This window comes from Macrotis lagotis, chromosome 1, assembly GCF_037893015.1.
Source record: "Macrotis lagotis isolate mMagLag1 chromosome 1, bilby.v1.9.chrom.fasta, whole genome shotgun sequence".
NCBI classification, from domain to species: Eukaryota; Metazoa; Chordata; class Mammalia; order Peramelemorphia; family Peramelidae; genus Macrotis; species Macrotis lagotis.
Window position 1 is genome coordinate 239,966,657 of NC_133658.1, and position 20,777 is coordinate 239,987,433.

The 20,777-nt window shown below is 44.8% G+C and overlaps 2 protein-coding genes across 5 annotated transcripts; one reads left to right on the forward strand and one right to left on the reverse strand.

Annotated features, from left to right (window-relative positions):
• The first annotated feature begins 78 nt into the window (after window positions 1–78).
• On the forward strand, window positions 79–16,083 carry SLC5A6 (solute carrier family 5 member 6). Of its 4 annotated transcripts, none has more exons than XM_074209852.1 (17): window positions 79–435; window positions 1,010–1,076; window positions 4,911–5,459; window positions 5,739–5,804; window positions 6,271–6,322; window positions 6,993–7,060; window positions 7,196–7,350; window positions 7,871–8,011; window positions 8,198–8,327; window positions 8,995–9,083; window positions 9,571–9,683; window positions 10,143–10,210; window positions 10,691–10,777; window positions 10,943–11,121; window positions 11,305–11,408; window positions 11,705–11,820; window positions 12,131–16,083. In XM_074209852.1, the coding sequence occupies exons 3-17, from the start codon at window positions 5,052–5,054 to the stop codon at window positions 12,281–12,283; spliced, it is 1,929 nt and encodes a 642-aa protein (XP_074065953.1). In that variant the 5' UTR covers window positions 79–435; window positions 1,010–1,076; window positions 4,911–5,051; the 3' UTR covers window positions 12,284–16,083. The 4 variants fall into 4 exon arrangements, with proteins under 4 accessions (XP_074065953.1, XP_074065952.1, XP_074065954.1 ...); XM_074209851.1 differs by lacking the exon at window positions 79–435 and adding an exon at window positions 502–596; XM_074209853.1 differs by lacking the exons at window positions 79–435; window positions 1,010–1,076 and adding an exon at window positions 505–596.
• TCF23 (transcription factor 23) lies at window positions 13,952–20,365 on the reverse strand. The gene is made up of 3 exons (XM_074209879.1): window positions 19,653–20,365; window positions 18,708–18,950; window positions 13,952–15,882 (listed from the first exon to the last, which is right to left on the reverse strand). The coding sequence occupies exons 1-3, from the start codon at window positions 19,866–19,868 to the stop codon at window positions 15,706–15,708; spliced, it is 636 nt and encodes a 211-aa protein (XP_074065980.1). The 5' UTR covers window positions 19,869–20,365; the 3' UTR covers window positions 13,952–15,705.
• Between the last annotated feature and the right edge of the window lie 412 nt (window positions 20,366–20,777).

The following is a 20,777-nucleotide window of genomic DNA, read 5'->3' on the forward strand; positions in this document are numbered from 1 at the left end:
AGCTTCGCGGGCCGGGGGCTAAGCTTCGCGGGCCGGGGGCTAAGCTTCGCGGGCCGGGGGCTAAGCTTCGCGGGCCGGGGGCTAAGCTTCGCGGGCCGGGGGCTAAGGGCGATGCCGCACGGCCCCGCCGCCGGCTCTCCAGCGCCTCGGCGGTTTCCTTTCCTGAGTCCCCAAGCCGGGGACAGAGCTCCTTCCTTCCCCCGCCTTCGTCCGGCGACCCGGCCGGATCGCTCGGCAGCTTCGGGGGCTCCCCGGCCCCCTGTCCTCGGGTCAGCCCCTCGAGTGGCCCCGGGGCCGGCCGGCGCCTGCCCTCAGTTAACATGGTGGGCGTAGCCTCGATGGGCGGCATTTGCTCCAATCAGGAGGCAAAGCAGAGGAGGCCCGGCAGCGACGTCATCAGTCCGCGCGCTCCCGGCTCCGAGTCACCTCGAGCAGGTAACCCACGTGTGCCGGAGGCCGGCGCGCTCCTGGGGGTAGCTGCCCTGGGGCTGGCCGGGCTGGGTGGGGTGGGGGCGGGCCCGCAGAGGTGGAGAGCTGGCTCTTCCCAGGTGCATTATGACCGGGAGGCAAGGAAGTGAAGAGGCTGCGGGGCAAAGGTGAGCCGTGGGGCTGGGGCCCAACGAAGGCTTTCGGGGGAAGGGTCCTTTTTTGAACTTCAAGGGGGAGGGTTATTTTTACGCAACCCCAGGTCAGTGCCCTCTTTGGGGGTGAGAAGGCCTAGAGCTTGCCGCCTGCAGACAGACTCTCCCCCCACCTAGAATGGAAGAAGGGGGGAGGGAGGGAAGGGACAGAGAGAATGGAGTGGGGGGAGGGATGAACCATAATGTAGGAAGAAAAGAGGACCAGAGGATGGAGGAGCAGTTAAGGGGAGAAGCAGAAATGAAGGCGACTATTGCTAAAAAAAAAAAAAAAAAAAAAAAAAAAAAAAAAAAAAACAAAGAGGAACTGCCAGGCGAAGGTAAAGAGAAGCTTCGTCGGATGTCCAGATCTGCCATTTCTTTAAACACAGAAAAGTAAATGAGGAGGAGCTGGAAAGACATGGAGGGAACTTCTTAGCACTGGCCTAATCAAAGCAGGTAAGACAGTTGGCGGCACCATGCACAGTCCAAGTCGAGACCTGGGCTGTTTTCCCAGCTTTGCTGTTTTCGTGACCTTGGCCAAGCCACTCATCTCTGGGTCTCTTGTTGCTTCTGTAAAATAAGAGGTTAGATCTCTAAGGTATAGACCAGCTCTAAAAACTATACAAGGGAACGAGGGGCTATGCTAGGGAGATGAGAATGTGAGGGGGAGAGATTAAAACACTACCCTTTCAAAGGGTTTGTATCGGTTTCTTACTAATAAAGGAGTAGTAGGCAGAAGGACCTTTGCTAAAATTGTGATTAAGATGCTTTGAGTACCTTTTGACTGTGAGTCAACAAGCATGTATTAAGTACCTACTGTGTATCAAATTCTGTGCTAAGCAATAGGTAGAGATTGAGAGAGAGAGAAAGAGAGAGAGATTGATTCACATATAGGGGACAGCCAATGACAATATAATGAGGTTATGCCATGCTTATTCAAGGAACAGCAAAGAGTCAAGTGGCACTGAATCCTAGAGCACATGGAGGGAAGTGAGATGTTTATAAGAAGGTGGGAAAGAAGGGCACCTAGATGGAGCAGTGGATAGAGCACCAGCCCTGGAATCAGGAGGACCTGAGTTCAAATTTGGCCTTAGACACATAATACTTAGCTGTATGATTTGGGCAAGTCACTTAATCCCATTGCCTTGCAACCCCCCCCCAAAAAAAAAAGGGAAAGATAGGAAGGAAGCTAAATTATGACTGGTTTTAAAAATAGGATTTGAAGAATACTAGGTCTGGAGTCAGGAAGATCTCCACACAGGTAGTCTCAAACATTTACTAGCTGTCAGTCTGGGCAAATTACTTAACCCATTTGCTCAGTTTCCTTTTCTGTAGCACCTGCCTCCCAGGGTTACTCTAAGAATCAAATGAAATAGTCATTGTAAAGCACAATAGCTCAATATCTGAGATAGAGTAAACACTATATACATATATGTATGTATGTATGTTTATGTATGTGTGTTTATACCCATATCTATGTTAGCTATTATTTGGTCCTGAAGATAATAACCACTGGAGTTTTTTGAAAAGGAAGGTGATAGGGCAGCTAGGTGGGGCAGTGGATAGAGCACCAGCCCCAGAGTCAGGAGGACCTGAGTTCAAATTTGAACCAAACACTTAATAATTACCTAGCTGTGTGACCTTGGGCAAGTCAGTTAACCCCATTGCCTTGCAAAAAGGAAAGGAAGGTGATGGTGGTCAATCCTACACATGAATCTTTTTTTTTAGGTTATGAATGTCATTTTAATAGCTGAGTGGAAGATAAACTGGGAGATCTGTGGCAGACACTAATGGGCAATAATTACTCAACAGCAATAGGAAGGTTAGGAAGAAGGGAAGTCTTAGAAAGATGATGAGTTCAGTATTGAATAGGTTGAGTTTAAAATGTCTTTGGAACATTTTGTTTGAGATATCCAGGAGGTACTTGGAGCTGTGAGACTAGAAGTCAGCACTTAGATTATATGTCTGCCAAGGGCAGTCTTGCATCTGACTTAGCCATTTAACAGTTAATTTCTAAAACATTAGAGGATTCTGAATTTTAAAAGAGTATTCTTAAAAATGAAAAATTAGTTTTTTAATCCCAGGAAATATCAGGCACACAATGACAAGCATGGGAGGAAATATTTTAGAGCAGGACATCATGTTCTTTGTGTCTTGGCACCACTATTCTTGCTTGTGAAACTGGCCCTATCTAGTAGGATTCTCCATCTCTAGTTTTTAGGACAATATTTCCTAACTTTTTAAAGTCTAATACACATTTGGGAAGAGAATCTAGTAATTTATCAGTCCAAGTATTTTCCTAACCAGAACCATATAATATTAGACTTTCCTCATTTTCTAAAAGAGAAAACTGAGGTCCTGTGAGATAAAGTAATTTGCCCAAAGTTATTCACTTAATGGTGGTGCTGGAACTAGATTCCCAGTCACTTGATTCTTAGAACATTTCAACTACCTACAGCCATCTTATTTTTGCCAGTTATGATCACCTCCACCCCACCATAATGCTGAGTAAGAGGGAGGGAGGAGACATAGATTGTTGCAATTAATATCAAGGACATCTTTTTATCAAATGAGAAATTCCAAATCAGAAACAGTTGAGAAGTTTATGTTATGCAGAGCATGTGATTCCCCAGATCTGTGTCACCTGAGTCTCCTTCCACCTGTTTTTTTTTAAGAGTTCACAGATCAGGGTTGAATTTCATGAAGTCACCCTCTGACTTGTCTTGTACAGAGTGACCCTTGTGGGAGGAAAGCCAGATTGTTTCTTTAGGGAGCAGAGGAAAGCCTAAAGGGGAGGATTAGACTGGGGAGGGAGAACACAAAGTATGTTAATCAGTCTCTAAGAATACTTGAAAACTAAACTCTGTTTCTAGGGTGACCGAAGGCCCATTCCCAGATTCTGGCAGTAGAGGTTAAAAGGTCAGAGTAGCAGCATGAGCTTTCTCAGTTTCTTCTCAGAGTTCTAGATTTTTCCTGGTCACCTTTTCTATTATACCAATCACATCTCTCTCACAATTTTCCCCTGGTTCTTCATTCACAATAAATGGTATTTACTGTCATTTGTTCCCCTAAATTGTTTATGTTCTCCCCAAAGCAGATGCATCAATTTCCAGGGTCAGAGCCCCTGATATTGACAGCAGTCTGGCATAATCTGTGGGATTAAAGAAACACCTTTTCCTTCTGCCCATCCCCAGTCTCCTTTGGCATAGTGCCAAGTGGTGCCCTACAAGAAACCTTATCTATCTAGGAATATTCTAAAACCCTGGTGTTCCTCTGCCATTCACCCACTTCTAGATCACTCTGGTTTTGGCTTAATTTTGTGGCCATAAGGTCACTACTCCCAAAGTACTAGGGAATTGCGGCTTTAAAGATTAATTCCATGAAGGCTGGAATGAAACTTAATCATTAGTTACAGGAATTTGTTCACACCCTCATCCCTGGCCCCACCTCAGTGGATTTAAAAGATCAGACCCTTAGTCTCTCGTCAAAGTTCCAACCATAGGAAGCTTGACAACTCTTTACCACTTACCCAGCCAAGCTCAGCTTCTATAGAGAGATCTCATCTCCAGGTGTGTGTCTGCCCCCAGGAAGACCACTGTCTTGTGGGCTTGCCCTTGATCTTTCCTTCTCTACCTTCTATGTTTCTGCTTAGGGGAATAGTACTGGGGTTGGTTGGGAGAAGTTTGGAGGAAGAGGTGCCAGGTTGTTTGTAACTGGAGATGTAAAGAATAGCATTTGTAATAGACCCAGGAGAATCCTAGCAGAGTATTGTTAGAACATTGCAGTTACTTCAGGAGGATCCTGAGAAGAGACAATAAAGATGCTAAGAAAGACAATGAGAGTTTGGGAATTCATGACCAGAAGTCCAGAGTGAAACGATGAAATGGTTAATCTTACATTCTGATTCCCTGCTGGGCTCTGGCGCCAGACTGGGCTGCACTGGCTTAGTGAACTGTAATTGTTGGTTCTGTGCCGTCAAGACTTTTGACTGTAGTTGTTGAAGCAGTGGGTGACCCTCTAACAGCTTTGGACTTGAGCAGATCTCTAGACCCTAGCCAAGTCTTGATGTCTCCTGCCCTATCTCTGTGCTGGCTTTCTGCCTCACTCCAACCTTCTCTGACCTATACTACAGACATAACTGTCTGCTTTCAAATCCTTCTGTAGTCCATGGCTGACTGGCTGACTTCAGGCATGGAAAGCACAGGGGTGGGAGTGCATGTGAGAGTACAAGGAATCTGACCCTGACTTGGTATGAGTTCCCTTAACAGAATTCCTTGATTCCCTTGACAGCTTGGCTTCTACCATGCCACCTGGCAGAGGAGGAGAACAGTGAGGAGAGTGATTGAGCACCAGGTTGTAGTTGCAATTCATCTTTTGCTTTTGCACGCCTGGAAAGCATTGCAGAATCTGAGGGATACCTAGGGACAGGGCATGGGCATCAGAGAATTCTATTCGGGGGTAAGTCCATCCACCATAGCCCTTCCAACGGCAACGCCTCCAACACCCCAATCCCACTTCACCCTTGTGGACTATGGAGTATGTGTGCTGTTGTTGGTGTTATCGCTTGCTATCGGACTGTTCTATGCACGGCGAGGCAGGAGCCAGAACACAGTCCGCCATTTCCTGTTGGCTAACCGTAGCATGGGCTCCCTCCCTGTGGCACTCTCTCTACTTGCCACCTTTCAGTCAGCTGTGGCCGTCCTAGGAGTCCCTGGGGAGATCTACCGTTCTGGCACTGAGTATTGGTTCCTAGGCTGCTCCTACTTCCTTGGTCTGCTGGTGTCTGCCCATATCTTCCTACCTATCTTCTACAGACTGAATATCTCCAGTGCTTATGAGGTGGGTGCAAAGGGAAGGCTATACAGGGATGGGGATGAGGAAGTAGAAGCAGTGATGGGTGTTCAGGCTCAGGTATCCCATAAAGAGCAGATCTTGAAAACTCGAAGGGATGGGTAGATAATTCCCCAACTCTGGTATGTGACAGAACTAAAATTTTCCCTCCTCTTCCTTGCCCTCTGTACCTCCATAAACAGCCTGAGATCAGAAATGTGGGGCTCAGAAAAAAAGGTGGGAAAACCTGGGGTCTGACATGATTCTCTTCACCCCGACATATTCTAGTACCTCGAGCTTCGATTCACTAAGGTTGTACGACTGTGCGGAACCCTAACATTCATCTTTCAAATGGTAAGTGGGAAAGGGATAGAAAACTAAGTGTGGAATGAGGCATATTTTCTTCAGATTTGGCCAATACATTCATTGTTTTACTTGACCGTATTACTTCCCTGTATTACAAGGAAGGGTCTTATTATCATGAACTCATTAGAGTAATATCACATTGATTTTATTTAAGCAAATCAGTAGTTTGGATTTTTTAAAAGAAGGTAGAGAATGAATGAGGCAAAGAGGGATACATAGGAAATACACACCTTCCTGCCCTAGTCTCTGAAACCTTAAGCTCAGGGCAGGGTCCATAGAGACAAACCTAGTGCTAAGAGAGAGAGAGAGAGAGAGAAGAGTCCTTGGTTGGGTACAGGGGAGCAATATGGGATATTAAAGCTGAGATCTAGCTCTCACTCCCCTTCCTGTTCTTTCTCATTCCCTCTTACTCTCTCCCCTTTTCTCTCTTCCTCTTCCTTCTTTCCCCTAACAGGTAATCTACATGGGTGTTGTTCTATATGCCCCAGCTTTGGCACTCAATGCAGGTAAAGAGTCACAGCCCCTGTATAGGAATGGCAAGATGCCCAAGAAATGAGGGAGGGTAGAACTTCCCCAATAAGAATCAGTGCTAAAAAAAAAAAAAAGAATCAGTGTAGAAAGGTGAGGTTTGTGATTTTCCAGGCCCTTTGGACTAGTTTGTATGAGGGAAATAACTATTTGAATAACTAGAAATGCAAACTAAAATGGTTAATAAACAGCTTTTGGTGTTATTATTCGGATACTTTAAGCTAATGAATGATACACTTTGGCTTTAGATAGACATATGTCAAGGCATCTTTCAGCCTGCATTTGAAAAGTTTTTGAATTGAATTAAATTGTGTCTGAGGAGAGAAAAAACTAAACAGACTCCAATTGTGACAAACAACCTTGGCTGTAGAGAAGAATTAAGAAAATACGTCTCTCCTTTTGTAGAGATGGGGGAACTATGGGTGTTCCATATTATACATACTGACAGAGTTGATAATACTGAGCTGCTTGTTTTCTTACTCTATTACAGGAGTAAGGGGTGGGGGGTATATTTCAGAAATGAAGGTTATGTAAAAACAAATATATATATGCATATATTGTGATTTATGTGTTTTTTTAAATAAAAATAAATTATATATAGGCACTCCCCCCCTCCCATGAGAATTTTACTTTGTGATCTGCTTACAGTGACGGGCTTTGATCTGTGGGGCTCTGTGCTGGCTCTAGGAATTGTCTGTACTGTCTATACTAGTCTGGTAAGTACCCTGAGGGATGGGGAAGGATGGGGTGGAGTAGGTGGCAAAGGCAATACCTGGAGGAGAGTGGTTGGGCCTGGATGCCAGATGTTTTGGAAAAGAGCTGGATAGAATCTGTCTTCTTTTCTTCTGCAGGGTGGACTAAAGGCAGTGATTTGGACAGATGTGTTCCAGACAGTGGTCATGTTCCTAGGGCAGCTAGCTGTTGTCATTGTCGGGGCTACCAAGGTGGGCGGCTTGGGGCGTGTTTGGGATGTGGCTTCACAGCATGGCCGTATCTCTGGGATTGAGTGAGTACTCCCCTATTCCCAACAAAGTGACTAACTTGTGCGTAGTTGTGATCCAACTTCATAAAATGTATCAGAAGGCAACCTAAGTCCTAGGTAGAATTCTGAGACTAGAAAAAGAGCTTGATCATTGAAGAAAGGAAGGGAGACAGCAGCAGTTGCATAGGACCTTTGAAATGTATCAGGATTCAGGATTTTACATGAGGAGTAAAGATGGTGTGGTCAGAGGGCCATCCCTAGCACATATATATATATATATATATATATATATATATATATATATATATATGACTATTAGGATTTTAGAAAGAAATAGAAGAGCTAGTTTGACTTAATTGAAGCATTCACTTTCCTCAGCTTTCCTGGATTTCCCTTTAGCACATCCAGCACTTGTGTAATGGTTTGGACTTTGGTGTCCTACCTCAATCCCTCAACCTAGTCCCAGTTTAACCCCAGGCTTGCTCTGCCTTTGGGGCCTTCTCTATCCAGGGACCCATCATAAGGTGACTGATCACTCTTGCAGCCTAAATCCAGACCCATTTGTGCGGCACACCTTCTGGACTCTGGCTGTTGGGGGAATCTTTATGATGCTGTCCTTATACGGAGTAAACCAGGCTCAGGTACAGCGCTACCTCAGCTCCCGCACCGAAAAGGCTGCCATTCTGTGAGTTGGAGGAAATGGGAGTGATGAGAGAAGAGGGATTCTCAGGGAGTCTGTTGGAATTGTTGTCCCTGGGATGGTGGCCCCACTGTGGGGTCCCTGTGCTTGGTCTCCTGGAGATGAGGGTTGTTGTATCCTGGCATTCTGTGATAGATGTCCCCAACCCCACTATCTTGACTTCTTTTGCAGTTCCTGCTATGCTGTCTTCCCCTGCCAGCAGGTGGTCCTCTGTATTGGCTGCCTCATTGGCCTCATCATGTTTGTTTATTACCTTGACCATCCTCTAGCACCAGAGCAAGCTCAAGTCTCCTCTGACCAGGTGAACCTCCTGTAGGGTATCATCCTGCTCTGCCCTAAGAATGATGGCAACACACAGCACATTCACATTTACAGAACACTTTTTATGGTAGTAGAACATGAGCTCCTTGAAGGCAGGGACCAGCAGAGATGATAAAATTGAGATTAAGTAATTTACCCAAAGTCACATAGCTAGGAAGTACAGAACTGGGGTTCACTCAAGTCTTTTGATTCCAAATTTCTTTTCTGTTGCCACATTTCTGTGTGGATGGTGTATGTATTGAATGTCTGTGCATCAGTTCCCCTCCTGGACTTTATGAAATCAGGTACTCTATTTTAATCATTGTAGCATTTCCTTCAGCATCTGGAAGAATTGGGTTAGAGGCTGAACATCAGGCTCTCTAATTCTAAATCCAGTACTCCTTCCTCCTAACTATGCCATTAAGGCCTGGTATGGTAAAACATTAATGCAGGCAACAATTCCCTGTCTCACAGCAGACTGCTAGCTCCTAAGAACTGCCCCCCCCCCAAGTGCATGCACACAGCCTTTCCTCAGTCCTGCAGGATTGAGATGACCTGGATGCCTTGAACTGTGAAATCCTGATAATATCCTTTGGAGAGTTGAGTGGGTCACATGTTTGACCTACACAGCAGCTATTAGACTATTGGATGCACTGCTCTGTCTACAGATGGTCCTCTACTTTGTGATGGATATCCTGGGAGAGATACCTGGCTTACCTGGGCTCTTTGTTGCCTGTCTTTTCAGTGGTTCTCTCAGGTAAGGTCTTTGGCTGATTTTCCCTACAAAGTTAATGATGCTGTTCCTTGGCCCTACCTAAAGTTAGAGAACATGGTCCTTCTTGCCCTGAGAAGGGAATCCCATATGTGGAGCATCTTATAACCTGATTTTATTTGCAACTCCCAGGTTTGACAAAAGACTCCATTGTCCATGTAGACCAGATAAGAAAGCTACCTTCTAGAAGGTGTCCCCTCTGTTACACTAAACCATTCCCTGAAATTAGCACCCCTTTACAGAATTTATCTTTGAGCTCTGCCACCCAGAATGAAGGCTGGCTGTTGTTGGTATTCCTTGATCCACCAGCAGAAGGCTGTTCAGGCTGTTAACCAGGTGACAGCTCTCCTGTAACATTTTCACAATCTTACCCAAGGTACCCTGCACTTCAACCAGTTGGGCTTCTTGGTGCAAAAACTTCCCTACTCTGCCTTAGAGTCAAAGCAAACCTCATCCTCATTTTGCTTTTCAGCACTATCTCCTCAGCTTTTAATTCACTTGCAACAGTCACTATAGAAGATCTGATCCGGCCCCACTTCCCAGAAATCTCAGAGAAACGTGCCACTTTAATTTCCAAGGTTCTTGGTAAGCCCTTGTTCCCATATCCCTTCATCCCAGTGGCTCATAAGCTTCTAGAGAGCAAGAGGATAAGGGCTGAGTTTTTCTGTCTTTGTATTCACAAACTCTGACAGATAGGAAATGATTAATAAATGCTTGTTGGATTAAATCGAATTGGCCCTTTTGTTTTTTGTTTTTATTTAGTCATTTCTAATTTATCATTACCATTGTGATTTTACTTGTTCCTAGCCTGGCTAGTTCATTCAGCACTCAGAATATAAAGCTTCTTTTGTATCTGTGAGCAAGACAAGCCCCCAGCTTCCCTTGGAGAATAAAGAAAGAAGCTCCTTGTTGGAAGAACCTGGGATTTCTAGAAAAAGTATAAACCTTAAAAGGAGGCAGGGAGAAAGAGACTAATCCTGCTTCTTCCTACTTTCTTCCATATTAGGATTCATCTCTTTGTCTTCTTCCTTTCTCTTTCCCTAGCTGTAATCTATGGCCTGATATGTCTGGGAATGGCCTACCTCTCCTCCTTAATGGGGCCTGTGCTGCAGGTGAGGAATACAGTGGAAAAGAGCTGAATTGTTTAGGGAGGTGGGGGGAACATGGGACACGAGATCAAGTCAGGAGTTGAGTTCCTGTAGTTAGGAATGACCTTCAATGTTCCTTAGTCACCCATTCATGTTCACCTGTGGGACAGCTAGACCCACTTATGATCATGAAGCAGAATTCTTTTGGTAGCTCCAAATTTTAACCTTTGTTTTTTATTTGTAAATTGAATGGATTGGAAGAACTCTAATTGTGATTTGGATAGATTATACCCATAGAAAGGAATCCAAAAGAAATTACCCCTCTCCCCACCCCAATCCCTCTGGCCCCTCTAGTCTTTACTCTACCCTATGTGAAGTGATTGATGGGAAAAATGCTCCAAATCATGGGAATTTTGAATAGGCAGTAATTGTACCCAGATATCCATGAGGCTACTAAGTATTTATGCTATTTAATCTTCCTTTGTTTAATCCTTTCCTCTCCAGGCAGCAATAAGCATCTTTGGAATGGTTGGGGGACCTCTGCTTGGACTCTTCTGCCTTGGCTTTTTCTTCCCTTGTGCCAACTCAACCGTAAGTGTCTCCCGTCAGCCAGATGAAGAGGTAGCCCCAAGAAAGGGCCAAGGAGGGACAAGAAGACTAGGCCAGGGCCTTGGTTTGGGCAATGGAGAGGGGAGGGAACATGCTGGGTAGAGATGGGTGAAGCTTCTGAATTCTGAATGAGTGTATGTGATGTAGGGTGCAGTGGTAGGTCTGCTGGTTGGACTCATCATGGCCTTCTGGATTGGCATCGGGAGTATGCTGAGCAGCATGACCTCAAGGATAGTGCTCCCTCTGCCCAATGGTACTGGCTTCCCCTCATACAGAAATGCCACAGTTACCACTGTGACCACTCTAATGCCTTCACCAGTGTCCAAGTGAGTAAAGACTGTATCTCAGGTGGGATGGGATTGGAGGGAGAAGTTGCTGATCCCTGGGCCATCCTAGGATATGTCTAGGAATGTAGTTTCATGGTGTCTGGTGTCTAATAACAAGGGAAAAACATAGAATGTTGTGATACCTCCAGTCTGGTACTCCTCCTACTCTTCTGCTCTCCTCAGGCCTACAGGATTGCAGCGATTCTACAACCTGTCCTATTTGTGGTACAGTGCACACAGCTCCACCACGGTCATTGTTGTGGGGCTGCTGGTCAGTTTTCTCACTGGTAAGGAGAAACCAGGCTTGGGGGTGGATTGAACAATGATGGAGGACAGGAAAAAGTAGTGATTAGAGGAGCTTTGTGAAATTGCAGGTGGCTTGAGGGATTTTGGAAGAGGGTAGGAAACTTGGGCAGAAGGAGAACTGATCCCAGGTATCTAGCTCTTCTAGAATAACCAGGTTTTTTATCTAAGATATGTGAGGGTACTTAGATAGTAGAGCATTGACAAAGAAATGATTGCTTTGGGACTGGGGAGAGTTGAGGCCTTTGGAGATACTTTAATTAGGACCTTTGATCTTTAGGTGGAACAAGGGACCAGCCCCCAGACCCTCGGACAATTTACCCTGTGTTACCACGGCTATTTGCCCTCCTTCCTGTCTCTTGTCGGAACCATCTGCCCTGCCAGGGCTACAGCCAAGTAATATATGTAATATTTAAATATCCTTCTACATTTGTTCTTTGTGTCCCTCTCCAGCACCTTCCTGTCACCTCCATTCCTTCACCTTGTCTAATTTCCTCTCCCCCCCCTTTTTTTTTCCACTATTGACAAGTGTGAGATCTTTCTAAAGACCTTATTTGAGCCATATCCCTTGGTCCCCAGAGTATAGAGGAAAGATTAATTTCTTGCATTTTTCCACCTGTATAAGATGGGAACTGGAATCCTTCACCAAGCCCCCTCTTTCTCCAATTCCTATATTGCAATTTTATCACATCTGGTTTATCTCTAGGACCTCTCTTGTAAGACAGATAAGATCCCAAAGAAGATGAGCAATGGAATGATGACTGGCTGTGGGGAAGAGGAAGTAGTGGCAGTACCTGAGCAAGGTCATATCCAAGGGGACCATGGTCATGCCTTCATACTGCATGAGACATCACTGTGACCAGGGAGCAGAACTGAATCAATTGTCTCTGATTTTCCCTCTACACATGAGGCAACACATCAACCCTCTCTCCATTAAACCCAGAGCAAAGCCTTTGTCTGTTCCAGTGGAGATATCTGAGCCTGGTGACCCAGAACTACATCAATAGCTGGAGCCATGATTTCCTGACACTCTTTTTCTTATTATTATTTCTGATTATTAATTGGCTTTCTCCCTTAAGCAGAAAGGAGTCTATAACAGAAGAGGAACTACTATAGTGTTCCTTGGGAAGAATGCCTTCTTCAAAGAGATTTAAAGGAATCTCATGGGAGATTGGTTTAACTTAAAACCTTCCATTCCCTCCAATAAACTCCATATACCAACACCAACTTAAGCACAACCCCAACGAGACACAGGATTCTCCAGATGGAAGTGGAGAATAAACTATTGTCCCCAGGAGCTCCCACTGATGAAAAATTTGTCTGTTTTGCTATTGTTGCTAATCAGAACCAGAGGGATTAGACTGTTAAACTGGTAAGGGAAATCTCTAGCACCCTTCAGGAACCAGGAGGGATAGGTCAGGTTCTAACCAAAAGAAAAAACAAAGCACTTGACCAAACTAGCAGGAATACCCTCTAACTGGTCTTGTTCTCATATCTCTTGTCCTGGTTATTCTGCTCTGTGCCATCCCACTGAATATCATTCTGCTTGTTGAGACTTCTTCACCTATATTTATCCTGGGGAATGCAGTTCTTTTACCTGGACTCATCTAGCCTCCTCTTTATTGCAGCTGTCCTATGCCATCCTGAAGGTACCTGACTTTATAGCATAACTAACAGATCCTCCTTTGCCTATCTGCTCAGGGACAAAAATATAAGTCAATGGGAATTTGATCTGGAGAACTTTTCTTCTTGAAAAAAAACTCTGGGGAAACTCACTTTTCTCAAGTCCTCTTTATCTCTTGCTCTTTCCATGGCCTTCCTTTTCAAATATATTCTTCCTCTCCTTTGTCAGCCAGGGCTCAGGCCTTCCTTGCTCTGGTAAGTAGGAGTTTGTAGGAGCTGTGCTGCACTTGGAGGGAGGTGCTCTTTGGCACCTGGGATGAGATATAAAGGGGTTATTCCTAAGAAGCAAGGAGAGCTCTTAAGCCCCAAAGGAGATTGTGACAGTCAAATCTTTAAGTACTAGGTGGGAGTCAGGGTTCTTCCTCCACTACCTTACCTCTGATCTCATGTACATCTACCATCTCTGCCTTCCCTCCCAGGGAAAAAAGATCATGTAGTGTGGGATATCTTAAAGTAAGGGGCCCATGCCTCTTTCTTGAGACTTGGAGCAGGAAGAAATATTTATTGAAAAGGTCGAGGGAGAAATAGGCAATTGAACAGTCTTCCCTATCCCAACCTAAGCTAATTCCAATCCTTCTGTTTTTCCCTAGAAAGATTGTTCCCCTGTTCTTCATCTCTGGAGTGTACATTCCCAGACTTCTTTCTCCCCCTTCACAATTCTTACCCTCTCCTCTCCCCCCCCCCTTTCCCAGGCCATCTTAACCCAATGAAGAAGACATTGCTATTTGACTTTTAAAAATAGAATATTTGAGCTGGACTTTTATGGTCTTGGAGTAAGGAACACTCTGCTCACACCCTCCTCCCACACCTGGACACTCTACAGCCCCCAATTCCCTCCCACCCCCAGTGCAGCTGCCTGAGAAGCAATTCCATCCAAGCTCCCCATAGCCTGGTCCTGAGCAGATTTATGAGTTCAGCCTTGGCTGAGGCCGCCTTCTCATGGCTTCCAGCCATGTCTCAACTGCTCCTCCACATCCTGGGCAGCCCCAGTCCTCAAACCCTCCCAATTTCTTATATCCCACTTCAGTTCAATCTTTCTTCTTCAGCCTCATTCTCTTTTGTGCCCCTGACCCTCAAACTTCTAGCTCTGCAGCTCTTCATTTCTAGAATCCAGGACCATGGCCACTTTTGTCTTAAGTACTGAAAAAATATATATTCCTTGATATTCCCATGACTCCAATGGCTTCTATGTAAGGACAAGTTGGAAGGAAACTAAAATCTGTCTTCCCATCCCCATGGCCCAATTAGACCCTTTCATAAAAGGTTTTAGGCTAAGGGCTGATCCAGAGAATCGTACTGCCTCCATATGGGCTTTGGGCTCTAGTCCCTGTTACTTTAGGGCAAAGAACTGTTACAATGACCACATTTCATATGTACCAGTACAGGTCAGGATGAACCTGTAGAGGCCGGTTAGGGAGAGGCCTAAGTGTGAGCAGCAACAGGAGTGTCCTCTTGAGGGAGTTGGCTGGAAATAGAATGTTTGGTGGAAAGCTCAGTGGTTCCAGATTCATTAGATTTTCAGGATTCAAATCTTGTTCCAGATGCATGTGACCTTGGGTCATCAGCTCCCAGGAGTTTAATTTCCTCTAAAATGTGAGTTGGATTTGATGACTCTTGAAGACCATTCCAGCTTTGGATTTAGGATCTAGTAATACTGAAATAGACAAAGACAACTGGAGCTTTTCTCTGGAAATTTGAAATGTAAGGGCTGGGCTTTGTTTACATGTAAATATTACTTGCAGAGGAAGGAAAAGGAATGAAGAAGTAAAGCAGCAGGGTCTGCAAGGGAAAGAGGAGGGGCATTGGGGGCATTTATTTGGAAGTTTAAGACACAAATGTTCTGCCCAACAAAACTTCTTTGGTTACCATAGACTTGGTTTTTTAGAACCCCACCTAGTCCTCTAGCACACACTCTTACATAAGCTCAAGTGATGCCTTTCCAATCCTTGGGCCAAAAGATGACTGCCTAGTTCTTACCATAATTTTGAACTTTCCAAGATCACCTTGAATAGCTTCCCCTCCTTAATTCCTAATGGTACTATATGCTTTGCTATGCCTGCCATAGAAGTCTCTTCATAATTATTAGGTAGTTTTTCCTGAGATCAAGTCTATATTCTCTTCTGGGTAATTTTAAGATCTTTGTTCCTAGTCCTTACCTCCACCACTTAGAGGTAAACTGTTATAGAATGACCAATTTCAATATAAAGCTCCTGGGATCCCTCAGGATCTTCTACCATTGCCCTTTGCCGGGGCTATTCTCATGCTCTATGGAGTTAATTCAGAGGCAAGAGGGAGAGATGTTTTTGAATTGATTCCTTCACTCCACACAATGACAGGCATCCAGAACTGTCACTCCCCAAATGGTAACTGAGTTATACTGAAGCCATATCTCAAAGATTCAAGTCCTGGTACTTCTACCTTCCACCTACCTGTTGTCCCTTAGTCAACCCCCCCACCCCCACCCCGCCAGCTAGGCCCCAACTGCTTTCTTCATAAGGGATGTTTGTGTACTGGGGATTCTGAAAGTAGACCGTGAAATGGACCAGTAGGCTAGAAAGTCATAGAAGGAGTAAGTAAGCACAAGAAAAACAGATGAAGTTATTTGCTGCTGCAAGTTGGTGAGACTGGCTTCGGAGGAATGAATTCCACCTCTCCAGGGACTTCAGGGCTGACTGCTGATTCCCACATTCTCTGGCCAGGAGCATTTGTAGTAGAAGGGTCAAGGCCAGATGGCCCCAAGGCTCCAGCATAGAGGCGAGATCTCATTGGCCATTTCTGCAAGATATGAGGATAGGAAATAAGTAATGTTAACAATTCCAATTACAGAAATCCCAAATCATCCTCTTGCAAACCCTGAACTCTTAAAACCCTCTAGCATCTCTACCTCATTAAATTTCATGTACCCCTTGAAATTACTTTGCATTTAATTTGTATTTATATCCATGTGATTGTGTTGTTCTCCCACTTAACCCCAGAAAGAGAAACTCAGAAGGGCTGGGACTAGTTCTTTTGTCTTTGTTTCCCTAGCACAAAATTGATAAGTGTTGGTTGGGGGTGGCTAGGTGGATAGAGCACCAGCCTAGGAGTCAGGAGTACCTGAGTTCAAATCCGACCTCAGACACTTAATAATTACCCAGCTGTGTGGCCTTGGCCAAGCCACTTAACCCCCTTTGCCTTGCAAAAACTTAAAAAAAAAACTGATAAGAGACTCAACATGATACTTTAAAAACAGAATGAAACTTTTCCACATACTTTTCAGGCAGTGTTGAGTATGGCAATATTGATAGTGATTGAAAGCTATAAGGAGCCTACTTCTGAATTGAGGCCAGGAAATGAATACCCAGTCTGCCCTAAATTTAGTTGGTCAATAAAAGGATTAGGTCAACTTCTCACCTATTGTCAACCCACTCTCATGAGGTCCTTGAGTAAGATGAAGCCTGAGTTATTGTTCATTGAACATGACCTCAGCTATTCATAGAACTTATGGGCCATCTAGTCTACCCTACATTCAAAAGAATCCTCAATATCTCCACCACATGGAGGGCCTCCAGTGAAGGAGCCACTCTGGAGCCAGTGCAGTCTGTTGTTGGATGGCTCTTATTAGATAGCTTTTTCTGAGATCAAGTCTATATTCTCTTCTAGGTAATTTTAAGATCTTTGTTCCTAGTCCTTACCTCTACCACATAACTATAACCTACATAAACAAAAGTTCTTTGGAGTCCTTAACAGTTTTTAAGAGTGTAAGTTGGTTCTGAGACCAAAAAGTTTGAGAATTACTTGCTCTAGTGGAAAGAGTATTCATTAGTCTCAGTGTTAGGTGGGGTTTAAGCCCCACCTCTTCCACTTAACTAGCTGTTTGTCCTTGGAAACCACTTCCCCTCCAGTGGCCAAGTTTCCTCATTTACAGAATGAGGAGATTGGCCTTCTATGATATCTAAAGTCTTCAGTCTTTAGCTGGAAGAAAGGTAAAGTAAGGTGATGGCCAGACCCTTCTTTAACTAACAGAATTCTCATTCCATCTTTTCCCAGACCCAACTCCCAAGTCAATTGCATTATCTGCATGATGTAAAAATTCTCATTCAAAATCCTGCCACCACTCCCCACCCCCAACCCCAACCCCTTGGACTCCATCAGATTCTTGCTTTTAAGCTAAAATTTCCTACTCCACTAACCCTAGGTAATCTGTCTACTAACATTGATTACTACTTCTCTTATGTTTTTGGATAACTGTTAGTGTTATAAATGAAGAACAGTGATAGGGTTGTAGGATATAGAGAGTTGGGCTTGGAGACAGGAAGGCCTTAGTTCAAATCCTGCTTCCTACATTTATCAAATTTTTTTTTTAGGTTTTTGCAAGGCAAATGGGGTTAAGTGGCTTGCCCATGGCCACACAGCTACGTAATTATTAAGTGTCTGAAGCTGAATTTGAACTCAGGTACTCCTGACTCCAGGGCCAACTGCTCTATTCACTTCGCCACCTAGCCACCCCATTTATCAAATTTTGTAAGCCTGAATAATGTACTTAACTTCTCAGATTTAGTTTTCTATCTGTAAAATAACAATAGCTATCTTATAAGGTAGTTTTGAGGATATGATATGATATGAGGTGCTTTGAAAAGCTTAAAGTTCAATATAATATTAGCTATCTTTTTTTTTAAAGAAGAAGAGGAAAAAATTCAATACTCTGCACCAATCTGGTGATGGGCCTTGCCAAATTTAGGCAGGGCCTTGGGATGACAGATACAGTGTCCATGAAGCCTCTCTATCCGTCCCAGAAGGATTATTCATTTGAGAATGATAATAATCTTCTTAAATCCAGTGTTACATTCCCACCATGGTAAGGTTTCAGAATAGGGCATAGGTGAAAGAAGTTTTTAATAAGCTCAAATATTTTCTTGATACTATTTAATTTTTTAAAGTGATGAGAACAGTGTCTTGAAGAAGACTAAAGTTAAGTTCCCAGGCTAACATTGTTAACCCCCATTATAATATTATTTTCCAGGAATAAGGGCTTCTCCTTCCCCACATACCTATCATCTATATTCTAATGAGAGTGTGCTGCTGTGCACATAGGGACAATGGGTAAGAAGCTGGGTGCCCAAACCTGTTTTCCATCAGAGGAAGGGCTGTACAATAATATTAGGAAATAATTACTGGGGACCAGCCAGCCAAGTGTCTTCCTGGCTATTCCTCTCTATTTAGGAGGAGGCAGACAGGGTCGGCCTCAGACTCACAGCAGCACAGAGCTGCAGGAGACCTCAGAGGCCATCAAGTCCAAGACCTTCAATTGACAAAGTTGAAGCCTGGAGGGATGATCGTTGATCACCTAGTAGGTGAAATAGCCACAGTAGGGCTTCAAATTCCAGTCCTCTGATTCCGTGAACTCCTTTCACCACCCTACACATACCCTGGACCCTTCCCTGCTCTAGAGTACCACTAACTCTGACCCTACTTGCAAGAAGGCTGGATTAGAAATCTGCCCACTCCAGAAATAGTATTTCCTATGCAAAGAGAAATCCTGAGCCCCACATCCCCAAAAAAGAGCCTACTGTTTCAGGCATCTTCCCACCTTATCGCAGGAAGAAGTATCATATAGTTACCTTGAGAGGGTGCAAGTATCGTAGTCCTCGAAAGAAGGGGGGCCAAGCTGCCCCTGGAAGCTCCTGGCCTAGGGTTTGGGTAAGATGGGCTATGTAACTGGTGGCCAGGACCAGTACATCCAGTTTGGAGAGCTTGGTGTCTGGGGGCACTGCAGGTAATGCTGCCTGCAGTGTCAGAAAGGCCTGACGCAAAGTCCTCACTCTACTCCGTTCTCGGGCTGCATTCTCTGGACTGGATTCGCCCTGCGTAGAAAAACCCAGGATAGAGAAGAATTAACACTACTGATCTTTCTCTCAAATACACTGCTTGGCTCCCTTATCTTACTGTTCCAGTTCATATCACCTCCTTTCTGAGGTCAGTTCTAAGGCCCTGATACTGAACCCCATTCTCCACCCCAAAACGTGGATATTAAAATCATAGTGCCAAGTTGTGAGGTGACACAATAGAAATAATAACTATCATTTCTTTGGTGCTTTGCACTTTACAAAGTACATTCCTTATACCATCAAGTGGTAAGTAGTGCAAATAATATAAGCTCTATTTTATAGGTGGGAAAATGGAATCGCTCAAAGAGGTAAAGTGATTTGCCTGTGGTCATACAGTAAATTAGTGACACAGCTGAGACTTAAACCAGATCTTTGGATTCCACAGCCAACATTCTTTCCAATTTACCATTCAGGAGTAGGTGCCTGCCTTGCCAAGAACTGGATTTTAAACTCAGAGTTTCAATGACCTCCTTTCTACAAGAGGAGCATTAGCATTGTAGTAGCTCTAGCCTTCAAACATGGCGCCTCACCTTTGATAGAGCTGCCACCCTCCTTACATACTCTTCACAAGGAAACTCTTCCCACTCTGCTCCCAAACCTCTTATCTCAGCCAGTTACCCTTGGCCCTGGTGGGTCAGGTCTTTGTTGACCTTCTCTAAGGATGACCTTTCTCCTTACCCTGCCAACAGCCAAGCTCCTGGCTCTGGAAGTATGGATGGTGTGGCCAGGTCTGCTCCATCTCTGGCTGCCCCAGCTAGTCTCTCCCCATAATCCCTGCTTTGCCTTCATCAGGCGGCTCCTCTTCCTGTCAGTGCCCAGTGCCAGCCCAGATCCGCTGCTGTGGCCGCCCAATCCAGGCATCCCTGGAGAAGTCTTGGCTTCTCTCTGTGTCATCTTGCCCTGCTGAGATGGGGTGCTCCCCACAGGACAGGAAAGCAGCTCCCGTGTGGGCCCCTGGGCTGTGGCTGGCCGGAGCTAGATGGTCAGCTGGCCAGGAGTGTCTTTATCTGTGGGAGCTGGCGCCAACTCGGCCCTGCTCCACTCCTTGCTCTGGGAAAACCGCCCACCCAGCCCATCCCCCTCAAAAATCTCCTGCTTGCCTTGCACCCCAGCCTGGGCAGGGGGAGGACACTATGAGCTGGAGGGGAGGCAGGGCAGAGAGAAAAGGGAGGGAAGAGGGTGATGTCTACTGGGAGTGGCTATGCATTGGGAGGGGACCCATGCTGAGGAAGGCTAGAGGATAGATGGAAGCTGAAATCCATCCCCTTAGTCAGGCCCCACTCTGAAAGAATTCTTTTGGTGGCTTTGGGAACTCAGTTTTAGGACTCCAGTCCTGCCTGTTGGAGTCCAATAGAGACTACTAAGACCCAACTGCATCCCCACCCCCCAAAAATAAATCCATCTAGTCCCTGTGAAATGGTGTCTCAAATAGTACGGCGCTTATGGGAAAGTTCATCTATTTGCCTTTTGGTGAGAGTACTTCCTCTCTCTAATCTCCAAGACTCAATAAGTATTTACTAGGCTCTTTGATACAAAGATGGCTATAGAGACAAGAAGGAAATGGTACCTGCCCTCACAGAACTTCCATGGCCAGAGTGGGGAGAGAAAGGGGACAACAACACATTATGTGTAATAAAAGTTTGGGGGATATGGGGACAAAGACAAAGTGCATAGAGAATATTTTGGGAGAGAAGACCTTCAGATGACTTGGATCTAGGAAAGCTATATGGAGGAGGTAGTTCCTGAGCTGAACCTTGAAAGAAAATAAGTCTTCTGGAAGGGTTGACTAGAGAAGAGAATTCA